Source organism: Anabas testudineus, chromosome 23 (genome assembly GCF_900324465.2).
Source record: "Anabas testudineus chromosome 23, fAnaTes1.2, whole genome shotgun sequence".
Classification (NCBI taxonomy): Eukaryota; Metazoa; Chordata; class Actinopteri; order Anabantiformes; family Anabantidae; genus Anabas; species Anabas testudineus.
The window spans coordinates 2360302-2376554 of record NC_046631.1 but is presented as its reverse complement, the minus strand read 5'-3'; the positions used below and the strand labels follow the sequence as shown (position 1 = coordinate 2376554).

The 16253-nt window shown below is 43.0% G+C and overlaps 1 protein-coding gene across 8 annotated transcripts in view; it reads left to right on the top strand.

Annotated features, from left to right (window-relative positions):
- The window catches only part of osbpl8 (oxysterol binding protein-like 8), a 61850-nt gene extending 49431 nt beyond the window's left edge, over positions 1–12419 (top strand). For 7 of the 8 annotated variants that reach the window (XM_026361733.1, XM_026361731.1, XM_026361732.1 and 4 more), the window contains 17 exons: positions 198–401; positions 1223–1307; positions 2455–2617; positions 2734–2959; positions 3502–3686; positions 3855–3936; positions 4049–4147; positions 4346–4442; positions 4583–4681; positions 4830–4927; positions 5694–5783; positions 5911–6047; positions 6164–6349; positions 6959–7112; positions 8592–8694; positions 8998–9103; positions 9198–12419. In XM_026361733.1, coding sequence (XP_026217518.1) covers positions 198–401; positions 1223–1307; positions 2455–2617; positions 2734–2959; positions 3502–3686; positions 3855–3936; positions 4049–4147; positions 4346–4442; positions 4583–4681; positions 4830–4927; positions 5694–5783; positions 5911–6047; positions 6164–6349; positions 6959–7112; positions 8592–8694; positions 8998–9103; positions 9198–9327 — 2244 coding nt within the window. In that variant the 3' untranslated portion in view covers positions 9328–12419. The remainder of the gene's footprint in view (positions 1–197; positions 402–1222; positions 1308–2454; positions 2618–2733; positions 2960–3501; positions 3687–3854; positions 3937–4048; positions 4148–4345; positions 4443–4582; positions 4682–4829; positions 4928–5693; positions 5784–5910; positions 6048–6163; positions 6350–6958; positions 7113–8591; positions 8695–8997; positions 9104–9197) is intronic. The other variant, XM_026361735.1, reaches the window with a different exon arrangement.
- Positions 12420–16253: the final 3834 nt, after the last annotated feature.

Here is a 16253-nt window from a genome sequence, read left to right as displayed (position 1 = left end):
TGTTTTTCTTCTTTTTGTATTCTCTCTATTCAAGATCATTTCATTTCACCTCCCATACAAAGCCTATAAAAAAGATTTGTCATAGAGCAAAATTAATGCAATTGAACTTAAAACCAGGCTGCCAATCATAATACAGAGAATAGTTTTACAAGTCAAGGCTTTAGAATGGCATTCATATGTTTGCGTTTCAACTGTAGATCCGTGGCACTCTGAAGAGCTGGACGAAGCTGTGGTGCGTGCTGAAACCAGGCGTCCTGCTCATTTATAAAACCCACAAAAACGGACAGTGGGTGGGGACAGTGCTGCTCAATGCCTGCGAGCTGATCGAGAGGCCCTCCAAGAAGGATGGCTTCTGCTTCAAGCTCTTCCACCCGCTGGAGCAGTCCATCTGGGCTGTCAAGGTCAGAACATACTTTAAGATATAGCTATATCTTCTACACATCACAGAGTCAGGGGTGTTTCTTCACTGCTAACACAGCTGTTCGTGTTGCCATGGAAAAAGTCTCCGACCTTATAATTCCATTATTTATCATAGTGAATTAATAAGTAGAAATCTAGTAAAGGAGGATAATAACAATCTCAAGTAACAGATGAGACTAAATAAACAGAAACAGATAATCAGGGAGATCTTCCATTTAAACCAAAATCCTTTGTACCCTGTAGTTAAAAGAAATATTCCAACAGGTGTGGATGTTGGCTACATAATGAAGAGCTCATTTGTTTAATTTAGGACAAACATTGAGAATTATACATCCAGCCAGCCATTTTCATATTTGGCAGCGCACATTTCCATTCTGTTCTGCGTTTTTAGCTCCGTGCTCTGGTGCTCTCCGACTGTAATTTGGTATTCAACACTGACCTCACATTTGAAGTGTTTTCCTTTTTGCGCTGTGAGGAGGCTTGAATCACAATTAGCGGTCTGTGTTTTAGATTACAGCCTTCCTGCTCTCCCCATCGTCCTTGTCACTATTGGAATAAACACATCACTAATTCAGCTTCTGTCCCCCTCTCATAGCTCGTTTGCATAATGACATACTCTGAAGTCTAGAGTTCCTCTATTTGCACATATAAATGATTAAAACTTGAAAAAAAGAAATACAAACAGCAGGCAAAATGAGGAAATGTCTTGAAATGTCAAAAGAGAAAGAGATACATATCACAATGACTAATACACCAATTAAGACAAAGTGCGACACTTGTTGTGTGTTTCTACTCCTAACAGGGTCCTAAAGGAGAAGCAGTGGGCTCCATCACGCAGCCGTTACCCAGCAGCCACCTCATCTTCCGTGCTGCCTCTGAGTCTGATGGTAAGAGACAGGCTGTCATTCACACTTCAGCTATTTGTCTTTAAACTCGTCAATGTCAGCGTGCACCCAGTGACAGAGATAAACCCATAAGTTGACAACACATCGGTGTCAGTGTCACATATTAATATCTATTCAGTCCTGTGTATACTGTCAGTATGTGGCCACTAGTGAAAGTGACACTATCCAAAAACCTGTGTTTTTAAATCAATTCATTACCTTTAAGTCAGTTTTTAATCACACTAAAGAAGACTTTTGAATTGGTTATTGTAGTTAGAGCTGTAACTGTGCAGTTGCCTGGTTTTCTGCAGGAGGTCTTTCTAAAAAATGAATGATAATTGCTTCAACTCAGTCTGTAATTGCTGCAGTAACGCAATTAGCTGTGTGAAGGGTATGTACGAGTTGTGGAGATAAAAACTGGGTGTATGTATGTTGTGTGCGGGTGGTCCTTTTCAGCCTGCCAGGATAAACACTTGGCTACAAGTGGTGGAACCTTTGCGACTCAGTGAAACTGTAAAACTGTTGAAATTAAAGCTTCTTTTGTCCTGGAAACCCACAGCCTTTGATTTACAATAGAACAAAGCTTTGTAGAGACGAGGCAACAAGACAAATATTACACTTGATTGTAGTGATATTGCAGGCGTTATGCAAGCGGTATCAGGTGTCTTTAATTTTGTTGCTAGATGCTTTAAATGGAAAAAGGTTCACATTGATTAAATAAGTGGGATCATAGATGAAAAAGGGGCCAGATGAAAAGCTATGTGATGGGTGGGAGTGAGGGGGAACAACAACAGATGGACCATAAAATCCTTTAGATAGATTCATTAATTTCTCCACATGTTGCTAAGTTGACGTAGTGGTAGAGTAACAGGTGTGTGTCTCTGTGTCTCTGTCCATGGTGCTGAAATGTACAATCCAGTCTCTCTACTTTTCTTTCTACCTCTCTCCATGGTGCTGGAACAATCGAGCTCATCCGCCTAGTGCACAAGTTGAAATGTGCAGAACATTTTTTTTCTGGAATTACAACATAGTTGTAATGTCTTTGTTAAAATGTAAACATTAAAATGAGAAAGATAATAATATGAAAACGCTAAAACAATCCAAAAACGTTTTTCTGCACTTTGTTGATGGGGTTAAACTTGTTTCCCAGGTCGATGCTGGATGGATGCCTTAGAGCTTGCCCTGAAGTGCTCCAGCCTGTTGAAGAGGACCATGATCCGTGAGGGGAAGGAGGACGTGAGCACAGTAACTGGTGGAGAACACTCCATTAATTTCTACAGCCTCCTCCGAGCCCACAACATGCAAGGCTTCCAGTAAGTAGGAATGTTAAACATGTTTTTTTCCTCTTTAGCTGTCTACTTTTTTTCCAAACACAAAAAAAAGGTTTTTGCTTTGGTGCACCTCCTCAACACTCTGTTCCCTGTTCCAGGTTCAATGACAGTGACCATTTGAAAGACCCAGACCTGTACTCAGACAAGTCAGACAGGGAAGGAGAGCAGGACCACGAGGAGTCAGACCCCGAAGGCCTGGAGAAGAGTGAGGAGAGCGACAGCGACACATCAGAGCGCCAAGATGATTCATACATTGACCTGGATCCTAATGAACACCTGCGGGAAACCCTCTACCTCGAACAGTCCCATGAGGAACTAGGAGAGGTAGGAAAATAAAAATTTGCTGCAAGTCCTGGTTTAAAAAATATGATAGCTTCATTAGGGCAGGGTCTCACAAGCCTTCTACCAACCATTTTTATCTTACATCAAAACTTTGGCTTAGGGGTTTTTTTCCTTGTAAAGAGTCTTGTTTCTTATAATGAGGAGAAATTAGCATGTTCCTTTGCTGAGGCGATTACGGAAGCTGTAACATTGACAGGCTTTGATCGCAGTCTGTGTGAGTTGGTGTGAGTGGGCGTCTGCAAGACACAGCAGTGTATGACGACAAGTGTGAAAGTGCTAATATGCATTTCCATACTGATGAAATCTGCGTTTGACAGCTCTCTAATTAAACACCTACTGAAGCTGAGGCAGAATGTTTATAGCTAGGAGCTAAATAAAGCCTTCTTTTGCACACACACAGCATTTGCATGAAACGTTTCTAATATTTGAAGAAAGAATATCAAAGAATAAAGATTGAGTGAACCACATTATTGAACCACAACAATGGGTGACGTCTCTGCTATGGTGCGCATTTCCATCCACAGGCTGGTGAGGCTGCCCAGACTGAGACGGTCTCAGAGGAGAATAAATCTCTCATCTGGACTCTGCTGAAGCAGGTGCGGCCTGGCATGGACCTGTCCAAGGTGGTGCTGCCCACCTTCATCTTGGAGCCAAGGTCATTCCTGGACAAACTCTCGGACTACTACTACCACGCAGACTTCTTGTCAGAGTAAGCCCCACTGGTTACTGTACAGTTTGGATTTCCTTAACTTTAATTTTGACTTGTACTTTTAAATGAAATTCAGTTTGTAAGTACTATTTAGGTATTTAGGTATTAGGAATCCTTAGCTGTTTAGTCTGTATCCAACATCAGGATTATTGCTTATTTCACTCCCAGGGCTGCAATTGAGGAGAACGCCTATAACCGGATGAAGAAGGTGGTGAAGTGGTACATCTCAGGGTTTTACAAGAAGCCAAAGGTCAGTAGACTAAACATGTACATCTGATGTTGACGAGCTACATGAAGCAGGCGTTCATTCTACTGCATATGCAACACCTTACACTAAATCACATTTGTGTTTAAATCCACAGGGGTTGAAGAAACCGTACAACCCCATCCTTGGAGAGACGTACCGCTGCATGTGGCTCCACCAGAAAACCAACAGTAAGACCTTCTACATCGCAGAACAGGTAACAGCAACTCTATAAGAGTCAGTCATCCTAAGAATAAGAAACAGATCATTTAAACAGATCATTTCTACGAAACACGCTGCCTATCATTTAACAAATGCAGATCAGCTGTTGGTAAAATGATGGTTGTTGTTTTGTTCCTTTACTGTATATCTCTACCTCAGCAGAATTCAAACTGATTCCCTGTGTGTCCTTCAGGTATCCCATCATCCCCCAGTGTCTGCCTTCTATGTTAGTAACAGGAAGGATGGATTCTGCCTTAGTGGCAGCATCCTTGCCAAGTCCAAGTTCTATGGTACAAACACACACACACTAACTTCCTAACAATATCGCGCACATTAATCTTTAGACGTATGTTAGGATTTATTCAGCTTTAGTTTTGTTTACTTGAGGTTTTAGCTCTCATACCCACTGACTGCATTATTTACACTTTAGGAAACTCCCTCTCAGCCATATTAGACGGGGAGGCTCGGCTCACTTTTCTCAACCGTGGAGAGGACTATGTGATGAACATGCCCTATGCCCACTGCAAAGGTCAGAGTGCATCCTGTACACCATGATCACAGTTGTGCTTTTATGTTGCTTTGACTCAGGACAAATCAGTCCAGATAATGGAGATGATCTCAGTTCTCCAGACTTGTGGGCTGACAGAAATGTCTTATGCTATTTCTTCATGTGGTAGGCATCCTTTATGGCACCATGACCCTGGAGCTGGGTGGCCAGATCACCATTGCATGTGAGAAAACGGGCTACAGCGCTCAGCTGGAGTTCAAACTGAAGGTATGACTGTGCTCAGCTAATACTGATACATAAGTAGAAGATAACTTCACATATAAAAGCAGAGAGTCCTCAGATCCTTTACAGATACGATAGAGATACGAGTAGATGTAGGACCATAAAAACTCTTGGTTCTCACATGACTTTTCTGAATGTCTCATTCTCCCACACCATCGCCAACTTCACTCCACTCCACTCCTCCACCCTCCCTTCCTCCATACCATCTTTGACATCACCACATGCATTATTCATGAACTAGCGACAGGTACATGTCAGAGAATGCAAACAGGGGAATCCACACATTTGAACTAGTCAGAAATGAACGTGAAAACCTAGTTACATTGTACAGTGTACATTTGTATTTCTTTTTTTTCCCTGCTGTGTGTCTTTAAGATGCATGGAAATTAAAAGAGCAGACTATCTAATTGATAGTTGATAATATTAAAGGTTTTTAAAATGTTAAAAGATCCACATGAAGACTTACCTTCATGGCATAAGCATTAATACAATGTATTAGGAAGGAGTGTGCTTCAATACAACCAACAAAATCATATTATTAATGTTTTAACACAGGACAGTTACAGAGATCCAGATAATTGATAACAGCAAAGCACAGGATTTAGCCTTTCACAGTGATTGCAGTAAGTAAACTGTATGTAAGCGCATATCTCTCCTTTCCTTTCCCTCTAAAACCCTTCCTCCTTTCCCTCTGAAACCCTCGTCCTCCTTGCCCCCACCCCAATCTCTTTCTTCTCTCCCTCTCTTCCAGCCATTCTTAGGCAGCAGCGACAGTGTCAATCAGATCTCTGGAAAGATCAAGCTGGGAAAGGAGGTGTTAGCTACGCTGGAAGGCCACTGGGTAAGACACATTGTGTAATGATGCTTGTTCATTATTGACCACCTACTGAACTTCATCCTGATGGAAGAGGAAGTGATAGCCAGGTAGAATCTGTCTTTAAAGAGAGATTTTGACTTTGCACCCACAGGACAGTGAGATCTTCATTAACGACAAGAAGACGGGGACAGTGGACACTTTCTGGAACCCGACACCAGACCTGAGACAGAGTCGCCTGATCCGCTTCACTGTCCCACCAGAGGAGCAGGGAGAGTTTGAATCAGAAAGGTACACTCCATCTAACAAGCTTTTGTTGCAAAATAATAATGATAAAAAAATAAAGAAACATGCTGTTGTTGTCCAGAACTGAATTGACTCAAATTTGTCCTTCATCTGTCTGTCAGACTGTGGCAGCATGTGACCAGGGCCATCAACAACAAGGACCAGACGGAGGCCACCAATGAGAAGTTCATCCTGGAGGAAGCTCAGAGGAAGGTGACCCGCGAGCGGAAGGCCAAATGTGAGGAGTGGCTCCCCGCACTGTTCGAGCAGGACCCTGTCACTGGAGAGTGGCATTACAGATATGCCGAGTGAGTGATCACATTAGAATACAGCAACTCCCTCATGTCCCCTGCATTAGACAACTCACATCAGCCGGTCTTTGCCCTATCTTTTCTAACTAACTAGATTAGGTGCAATTGTATGCACGCATTACGGTGAATATATACAAAGATCCAAAAGAACAAGACCTCAGATCAAATCTTTCTTATAAAGGTGTTTTCATCTTGCTGCTGGTTCCTGTAGTTGATACTTGATTTAAAGCTTTCTCCTCTTGCTATCCAGTATTCCATATTGGAATGGCCGGTGTAACCGGGCGCCATCTAGGGGTAACTTCTCTCAATAGCAGTGAGAGTCTTAGACTGCTACCAGATTGCTGGTCATGATACTGCTCAGTAGATTGTGTGAACAGCTCTCATTGTATAATATGTGTTAGGTAAGACAACCCCACCCCAAAACAAGCTGTGAGAATAATAATATACACATGGAAAATGTATTAGCTCCTGGTTTTTTTTTCCACTAAATGACTGTACTGTGCCCACAATTTTTACGTTATACCTCTTTCATTGTCTTCATATCTTTACCTGTCTTTGTCTTCTCCACGCTTTTATTTATTAATGCACTTCTGTTTCCCTGCCCAGCACGAGGCCATGGGATCCGCTCAATGACCTGATCCAGTTTGAGAAAGATGGCTGCATCCAGACCAAGGTCCGACACCGCACCCCTATGGTACGTTCTGGCAGTCTTATTAGTCTGAGTAACCAGGGGCCGCGGAGGGACAATTGCAAGTGCCAGGTAGGTCGCGCCGTTCGAAAAGCATCTTGTTGCCTCAGCCACCTTCCACGCAGCACCTGGTGCACCGTCTTCATTGTCGCTTGTTCTGTTGTTGTCGTCATCGCTCTGCTGCCACCACCATCCGCGCCTCTGCTCCTTTTGTTTCTCTTTACCTCTGTTTTTCTTTTCTTGCTCTGGCATTTGCTGTTCTCTCTGTAAGGGAGGGAAGGGCATGTCAAACGCTGTACTGGAGTACGTGGAATATGATTTGTTTCCTTTCTTAAGTCACCTTTAAAAAAGAATATATGAATTCAACAAAAACACATCATCTAGTCACGATGACTTACTTTCTTTTATTGGTTGAGCCGGCAACAGTTTTCAAGGGCAAAGTCATAAAAAGCACACTGCATACTACATGACTGGCTTTAAATGGCAGAGAGCGAGTGGCTTGTAAACATAGTGAAACAATTAGCATCTGAAGGGCTAGATATAGCTTTTCTTAAACCAGGCTAAATAGGGAAGTGAAAAACAGCCTATTTACAGTAGAAGATATAAAGATCGAAAGGTCAACTCCCAAAGAGAACAGCTTCATCATCAGCTTTGTCCACCACATCAACAGGCCAACAGGCATTGCCCTCCTCACCCTTCCTCATGTTCATTTCATCTGTTCCTATGTTGAGTTCACTTACCGAGTGTTAACATTTACTGAGCTGCGGTTTTCTGTTGAGAGACTGGGCTGCTGCAGTGTTTGTGCCGCGCATGTGTGTGTGCGCATTCAAAGTAAACACCTGCCAAGTGGTGGAGAAAGCAGTTGTCTGTCACTGTATCAGTACTGTCAGGCTTTGGTTTAGAATAAACAGAAAGTGTCTAAGTAAGAAAGTGCATCAGATCAGAGCGAACCAGTGTCCCTCTCAGACAGTAACAGTAACGCAATACCTTCTTATCGAAACGTGCTTAAGGGAAAAAATAATAATAAAGATGTTTGATCTTTTACTTGGAATAAATCCTGTTCCTAAACTGTGCAGTTTAAACTTTTGACCTTCTGGTGTTTAACAGTGAAATCTGACGTCCTTCAGCCTAAATCAGCCTGTTTTGCCCTGCAAAGACCTCCAAGCTGCCAAATTACACCACTTTAACTAAATGTATGAAGAGTAAAAATCTGTAATCCAGTCAGATTATAATCTCTGTGAACTAATATAATTGTAATAATGTGTTGAATGCGTCAGCTCTTGGCAGGTTTTGGTTCATTCTGTACACTGTGTATCATAGACCTACTGATGGCACCAGCATGCTTTGCACTGATGTTACCACTGCGAAAAATCGCTAACTAGCATGCTTGTGTGCATTTTGTTCTGTTTCTTGTGCGTGTGTGTACGTGTGAAAACAATTCCGATGACCTCCTGTTTTACTTGTGTGTTTTCTGTTGTATCTGGTGCCTTTGGCCTGTTTGTTTTGACCTGTTTATCTTTGTGTGTCTTATCTGTGTGGTTGTGTGTAAAGGTGACGGTGCCAAAGAGGAAACACAAGAGTGACAAGCCCAAGAGCCCAGAGAGTGGCTGCTCATCGCCTGAACCCGACCGCCAAGACTCATCTGGCAGCGAACGTGAGACACCTTTTCTGTTTCCTGTTCTAAATATTGCAGATACCATGAAACTATGATTGTGACAGATACAGAGGAGCCACATTCACATTCCAGCTACAACCCAGTAATCTAAATCTTAGTAAACAGCACCTTCTAGTGGTTGTGTTTCTTGTGAAGGTAATTTGCTGGTAGAAGGTCATTACTGCCTTAATGTGGCAACTCTACCCAGTGTATATGCAATAAATTCACTCATTAAAAAAATGTAATTTCAAACCATGTGGCATTTTAAAAATCTGCTGAACTCTTCTGTTATCTTGTTTACAGGACACAAAAACAAGCATAACAGTCGACTGAGGAAAAAAGGAGCAGACCTCAGTGAACTTCAAAGTGCCATTGAATCTATAAAGCAGACACAGGAGGACATCAACAGGTGAGAAGAGCATTAGCCACATGGCAGCACAAGCGGGGTATGGCGCCTGCTTTTGAAGACCTACGGTACACGATAATGTCTGTGTGTTTTGCAGAAGCATCAGCGTGCTGCGGAGCCGCACTGTGAGCCGGGTGGAGGGCGGCTCCTTCCTCCAGCAGCGCGACTACATCATCATCGTATTCCTCATCCTCCTTCAGGTCCTGATCAACTATGTCTTCAAGTAGCATCCATAGCCGAGAGAGAGAGAGTGGTGCCCTTACACACACACACTCACACACTCTGAATCTTAGGCGTCACAACGTAGAGACGTGAACTTTACGACTCATTAAGTGACTACAGCAGTCTCCTCCAGCTCTCTTCTTTGTGTTATTAAATTCAACTACACACGTCCAGAAAAGGGGAGGCTCCGGCATAAAAAGGAGATAAACGTATTTATTTTTAACCGATCCATTCCAAAACTCTTGAGTGGTCCACCGATTTCAACGTGGAGAGAAGCAGCGATAAGGAGATGTTGTCGTGGGTGATATTGTGGTGTTACAAGGTCTCGGCTGTCAGTCTGGAGCTCAGTGATTTGCCTCGATGAAGAGGCAAAGATGGCAGCCATTTTTTAGCTTTTCTTTTTTATTTTTTTCAAACAACAGGGAATCTTTTATCACGAAGAAGAGTACCACAACTCAGATGGTTACGCAGACACAGGAATACCTGTATGTCCTTTTTACTTTGTTGTATTGTTTGTTCGCTTGGTGTATCCTCTGTGAATTGAGGTCCACTTGGAACTAAAAATGTTAATGAGGGAGAGAAAAACAACGTGGTCCAAATCTATGTGACTTTTAGTTTTTTTATTATCAGATCATTTCATATTTGCTGGCTTTACAAAACATGTTGACGGACAAGGACAGATAACACAAGTAAGATTGTCAAAAGGAACAGAAGCTATAATTTCTCTTGTATAATAAAACTTCATCGTTTGCATACAAAATCAATGTTTTAAAAAAGTTTAGCTGTTATAACCAATGTAGTTGTATACTGTAGGTAGCAGGTACAGACGGAAGCGTGTTTAGGACATTAGCCCTATGTACAGTATTTAGTTTTGAGGCACAAATGCATTGGAAATGTTTGTGTAAATACAATCCAACTAGTTAAGATGGAGTAGACATGAAAACACCCACATTTCTAAATTTTAGTGATTTTTCTTGATCTTTAATAATGACTATATGTTTTATATGAAGGAGAACATGCATTTACCTAATTAAATGGCATATTAAAGGAAAGGAATACAACTATATCAAAGTTTTAGTTGCATCGTTTAGAAGTGGTGTATAGACTGGTTTTGGTCTGAGGGTTGGTCTCCAAATGTCACAGATGAGAAAACACTCCAAATAGCTGCTGAGTGCAGCGCCATCGTAGCAGAGTTCGGAGCATCAGTCATTGCTTCCAGTGCTTTTGTGCCTCAGATGTTAACCAGGAAAACTAGACATAGACACTTTAGTAAACCACTAGTGTGAGGTGGAAGAGATAGACCTTTTCTAATTACTGCTATCACCATAGTAAAACCATTCCAGATGTACTTAAGTACCAGCCAAACTCAAACCTCAGTGTGTAGAGTAGGAGTCGCCCCTCCCTTCGGTTCACTGTGTAAATATCCAATAGGGCGCCACGTTCCTTGCGAGCAGTGCGTGACGTTTCAGCACCAAGGTTCGCAATACAGACACTCCTGCGCTCTGTGCACAAGCCAGTTTCTTCAACCTTGTGTGTCTTTCTGTCCACTGCTCTGTAGATACACATGGACGAGGCAAAAAGGAGAAAAAAAGAAAAACAGAAACTGATTAGTGGGGTACACAATTAGATTCCAACTGCAAGGCTATCAAAACGGCCTCAGAAGCATTGCTGGTATTTAGCAGGAGATACTTGCAGCTTTAGAGAAGCAGAGACATTTTCTTAATGTACGTTGTGATTCCAATCTGTTGCCTTCATATTTAGAAACGGTCTCCAAAATAGTAGCTCAGTAACAAAGTCCAGAATTAAATGGCTGACATGATTTTGTACACTGAAAAGTTCAATTCAACTTCACATGTATTATTTTTCACCCTCAACCAAAGATGAAGGCAACACGTTAGAGCTCTAAAGATGCAAGTAACTACTAATAAAGGCAGAAAAAGAAATCCAACCCCTATATGGACCACATCTGAACATTATGTATAACTCTTGGCCTGCTATGATGTTATCCTTGTCAACGTTTACATATCCGATTGCCTCCGCCATCAGCAGACTGTTAAGCGATGAAAACTTTGTAATGCTAACAAATGTATACAGAAAAACCAGTAGCATCGTCAGGAGCCAGCTGTACCCCAATACGTTACCCGGCTGGCCCGTGTGTATCTGTACGTGTATTTTTTTGTGTATCCTCATTGCCTAAAAATGCTCATCTTTAATAGAGAATCCAGATGTTTGAATGTGGAGAAATAAGTATATACCAGTGCCTTCTAGAGTCTGACTGACTGGGGAGGGAGGAGAAAGGGGGTTTAGCAGAGGTGATGGGAGGTCGGCAGAGATGTGGCGGGGTGTGATGTGGAGCAGATAGATACAGCCAGAGTCCCAGTCTTGAGAATGAAGGGGACGATCTGTAAGAGGGGGTGGGTGTGGGGGGGGTGTCAGGCCCGTACCTGGACCAGGACACTGGCTGCAGCTACAGAGCAGACGTGCCATACACAGCCTTAGTAACAAGTCTGACTCCAGCTCCACAGCTCACTACCCCACCCAGCTCCTGCCTTCCTTTCCTGAAGCGTCGCCATAGTAACGTACCCATAGGTTTCCGGATGCTGATTCCTGCCACAGGAGAAAGCGGGAGAGACTGTGCTCATCTCGCTCTCTCTCACTCTCGCTCGCTCTCTCCCACATCAAATCCAGAGTGGAAATAAACTTCTCTGTGGTCTGTGGTCTTCGCCGTGTCTGTAAATTAACACTTTTTATTTATTCCTCTTTTATATGTGGGTTTCTGTTGAATGTTTCCTGCTTGTAGCATTAGATCAACGTTCAGTTTTGTTCTTTAATGTTTTGCAAAAATGATTTTAAAGTCGCACAGACCTACACACATTCCATTTCGTGTTACTTCACGCCACAGACAAGCAACTGTCCTCAGCTTGTGCACAAACACCACCACACACAGACACACACACACACACACACACACACCTCTGCCCTTTTTCCTATCTGAATACCTTAAAATATTTACTATATTTCCATGGCAACTATAACTTCCTGGAAGTTTATGGTCACATGTAACATAACACAGAATAAAAACAAATGACAACCAGTGGTCCTCTCTGTTTGGTGTCTTGTACATTTGTTAATTATGCTCTATTTATTGATGACTGTCATTGTTATAGATGTGAGAAAATAGAAAACATGTCGCCCTTAGATATAGAGAGAGAATCAATACAATCAACATTTGCAAAAATTAGATTTTAAAATGACTGATATTTAGTTTCCTGTAGAAGAGCTCAGTCTCCATTAGATGGAGATGTAGAGTCTTCTTCCAGCTCAGCTCTATTAGCTTTAAGCTGATTGAATTTGTCAGTGTGATTTCCTCTCACATAGCTGCATCCAGCTGTGGCTTAAAAAGTGATGTGCTATAACATGGATTTTTCACCTTTTCATGTTTTAAGTTCCGAAATCGCTGTGTTTTATATGGCTAGATGTCTACAGTGCTGTTCTCTCAGCCAAGGACGTTGACAAAGGTTGAGAGAGCAGCACAGTCCTTCCTGTCCATCTCCGGTACCAGCAGAATATCAGCTTGCACTCTGCTCCTTTGCAAAGCCATTTAATGCTGCCTGATATTTGTCCATGCGGGGATAGAGGGATGAGAAGGATTGTGGGAAGTAACTGGATAGAGGATGTCCTTACTCTCTGCAGAAGTGATGAGTGAACCGTTGTGTCCAGTCCTCTGCTCTGTGTAGCAGTGTTTGGAGACGGGGGGGGGGCGCTTTTGAGGAACCTGAGATGGCCTTCAGCGTGCGTGAGCAGCTCTTTGAATCAGCTCAGAGATTTTCGACTTCCAAGTGTTTGATCGTCAGCCTTTGGCCTGATTCTCTGTTGTTTTACACTTCAGTCGCCTCAATGAGTCGAACCAGGCTTCTCTCAACAGACCGCATCAGAGCGGTGAAGAGCGGCACACTGGATGCTGCCGTATCTCTCCATCTGCTCCTTCCACGCTGAGCTCCGCTGAGCGTTTGATCTGCTGAATCTCGAGGCGTCTCTCTTTTTACATCATCTGCTGAATTCTAGCCCTCATTTTGTCTCCAGTGCTGCCTTCTCTCCTTCAGATTCTTGTTTCAAAGGAGCAGCACGAGATGTCTCCTGTGATCTGTTTCGGTGCAGAACATACACACACACACATCCCGTCCGTTTTGGAGAACAGCTCCAGAGGTCTCTCATGCTTGTTACACGTCCTGCCTTCCAGTTTTTCGCAGGTTAAATCATCCTATGTGATTCTCTGATGATAACAGTGCAGACATCACATGAAACATTTCCTGGTTTGGCTTTAAGTGTTAAATAAAGCTAATGAAAACTATATCTACTATACTATATGTGGATCTGAGGTATTTTTACACTATGTATAGTATGTGATTCATATTAACTTCCATTTTTTAATAGAATACTTAAATATACATACAGTTGCAATAAATATCAAACGAATTCCTTCTTGACCTGTGTGCGTGCCATCTCCTTGACCTAACCCTCATAGTAAAATCCTCCTGAAGAGAAGCTCTGGTTTTCCTAAACAGCACAACAAATCAATCTTTCTGGTTTGTCTGGAAGATTCTAGTTCAAATCACCATGAGTTACTTGTTTCCCATCAGCAGACGGGATGAGTTTAGGTGCTGTTTGCATACTGCTGGACCCTCATCAGTCTGTCTCCATCGTCGTTGCTGACCTGCAGTGAGTGTTTGAGCTCGGGAATCTTCAGCTGCCTCTCCTGGATCATCTGCTGGATTTTAGCTTCTATCTTTCTGAGTGTAGCTTTCTTTGTGAGCTGAGCCGCCATCTCAGTGACGAAAGTGTTGACGTGCAGCTCTGGTCTTGCGACAGAAAACATGGGAAACAGGCTCTTGCGTGTTAATATCCCATATGTTGTGTGATGCAGTTCTTGCAGAAGTTGTGTCCACATGTTATAGTGACAGGGTCAGTAACGCATCCAGACATATACACTATTCAAAACGGATCTACACAGGAGGCTTTGCTCGCAGTGGCCATGTCTACACTGAGAAGAAAAGAAGGTATAAAAACTAATGAAAGGATGCCATTGTTGTTCCTTGATAACATCAAAGTAGAACATGAGTTAAGGAAGTTCACACAAATGTTTCTTGTTCTTAAAGACAGACCAGACACACACTTCCTCATTGCACAGTGTAATAAAACACAGTGCCGTCTCCTTCCTGTATCACTGTATCACGTCTTATACTGAAACAAAGCTGTTAATGTTTAAGGTGACTACACTGATATAGGTATACTGTAGTGAATCTGATTTGACACCAATATAAATCGGAACAGTTTCAGTAAAGAAAATGTGTGTTATCAGCTGGGGGGTATTACCCTTCCTCACCACTTCTCTCCCTTCCCCTCACCCAGTTACAGTGTCTCCCCTCTTCATTTAAAAATTTCAATTTTTTTTCCCCAAGCTGAATGGGGATGGGGATGTCACTGTTGCTAGGATACATCATCCTGATGACTGGCTGGCTTTTCTTCAGGAGAAAAATGAGGGAGGAGGGAATAAGGAAGGATACAGGGATGGGTGTATGAATAAAAACAAAAGGGAGGACAGTCACAAACAAGTGGATGGTGAGGAAGGAAGCAAGGAATGAAGGGAGGGAGAAAAGGAAAGTGAAGAAGGCAAGAAATAAGGAGGGGGAGGGAATGATAGGAGGTAACAAGTAGGAAGAAAAGTAGTGAGGAAAGGCGAGATGGATAAAAAGAAATGGAGAAGTGACAAAGTGAAAGGCAGGAGGGGGGGAGCAGGAAAAGACGAAGCACAAATGGCAAAAAAAAAAAAAACAAGAGAGGAGAGAGTGGTACAGCTGTGATGGAGGAAACATCCCTGACACTGGTTTGTTTATGATTATGTAATCTGCCTTCCTCTCCCTGCGTATGCCATCATCCTCGTGTCCACACAGGCTCTGCCTCCTCGGCGGCGTCCTCTACGGCGCTCTGGCAGCCGGATGTTGTCGGACATGACTCAGTCAGTGGTACTTTGCATGTAGCAGAGGTCAAAGTGGTGCCATGGTGCCATCAGTACAGCTGCTAGTACAGCCACACACACACACACACACACACACACATTGTTTTGTCATATGAAGAAGTTACACAGCTCAAACACGTCAATGTTGTTTACTGTGTGTCTCAATTAATGGATTCATCAGTTCCCAGTCAAAGAAAACGAACATGCTCATTTCTCCACTTTTACAGGTTGCACAGCTGCACATCAGGAGTGCTGGCCCTCCAGTATGGCCGCCAGAGGGTGGGGTGGGGTGGTGGGGGAGGGTGTTACGTCACCCGAAAACCTGTCTGCCCACTCAGCTGTAGCTGTCGGTAGGCTTAAATGGGTTAACAGACATAAAATGAGGTAATCCGCGGAGCTCGCAGTGCAGCGGGGTTGGGGAGGTCGCACCGGGTGCTGGGTCAGCGTTGTGTTTATTCCCCTGTGGAACCGACAGAGCATAAAAGAACTGCTGCAGCGAGGCGCTCCCATTCACGGCCGGATTAGTGGAGCATTTAGCTGTCTCTTTATTATGAATTTCTTTTTTTTTTTTTTTTTTTTTTACATCCTGCCTGCCCCCCTGACACAGACACGAACACACCATCGAGCGACTTCGCTGACTCTCAAGGCAGTGCTCTCTGTGCACCACAGGCTCTTCTCCTGCTCCCTAACATCTGGGTCAGAGATAATTCAACCGTGACACGTCATTTATCCCATGTTATGTATATTAAATATGTTTCTGGCATCGGGGAAAGGTATTTCCGTGTCTCCCTCCCTGCGTACCCCTCCGTTTAAATACGTGCCCTGGATAGTGATGTCTTTTCCCCTCTTGTCCAGGTTGGCACAGCTGCAGTTATTTTTAGAAGGAGGAATTGCCTTGGGGAACCCCTAAAAGTA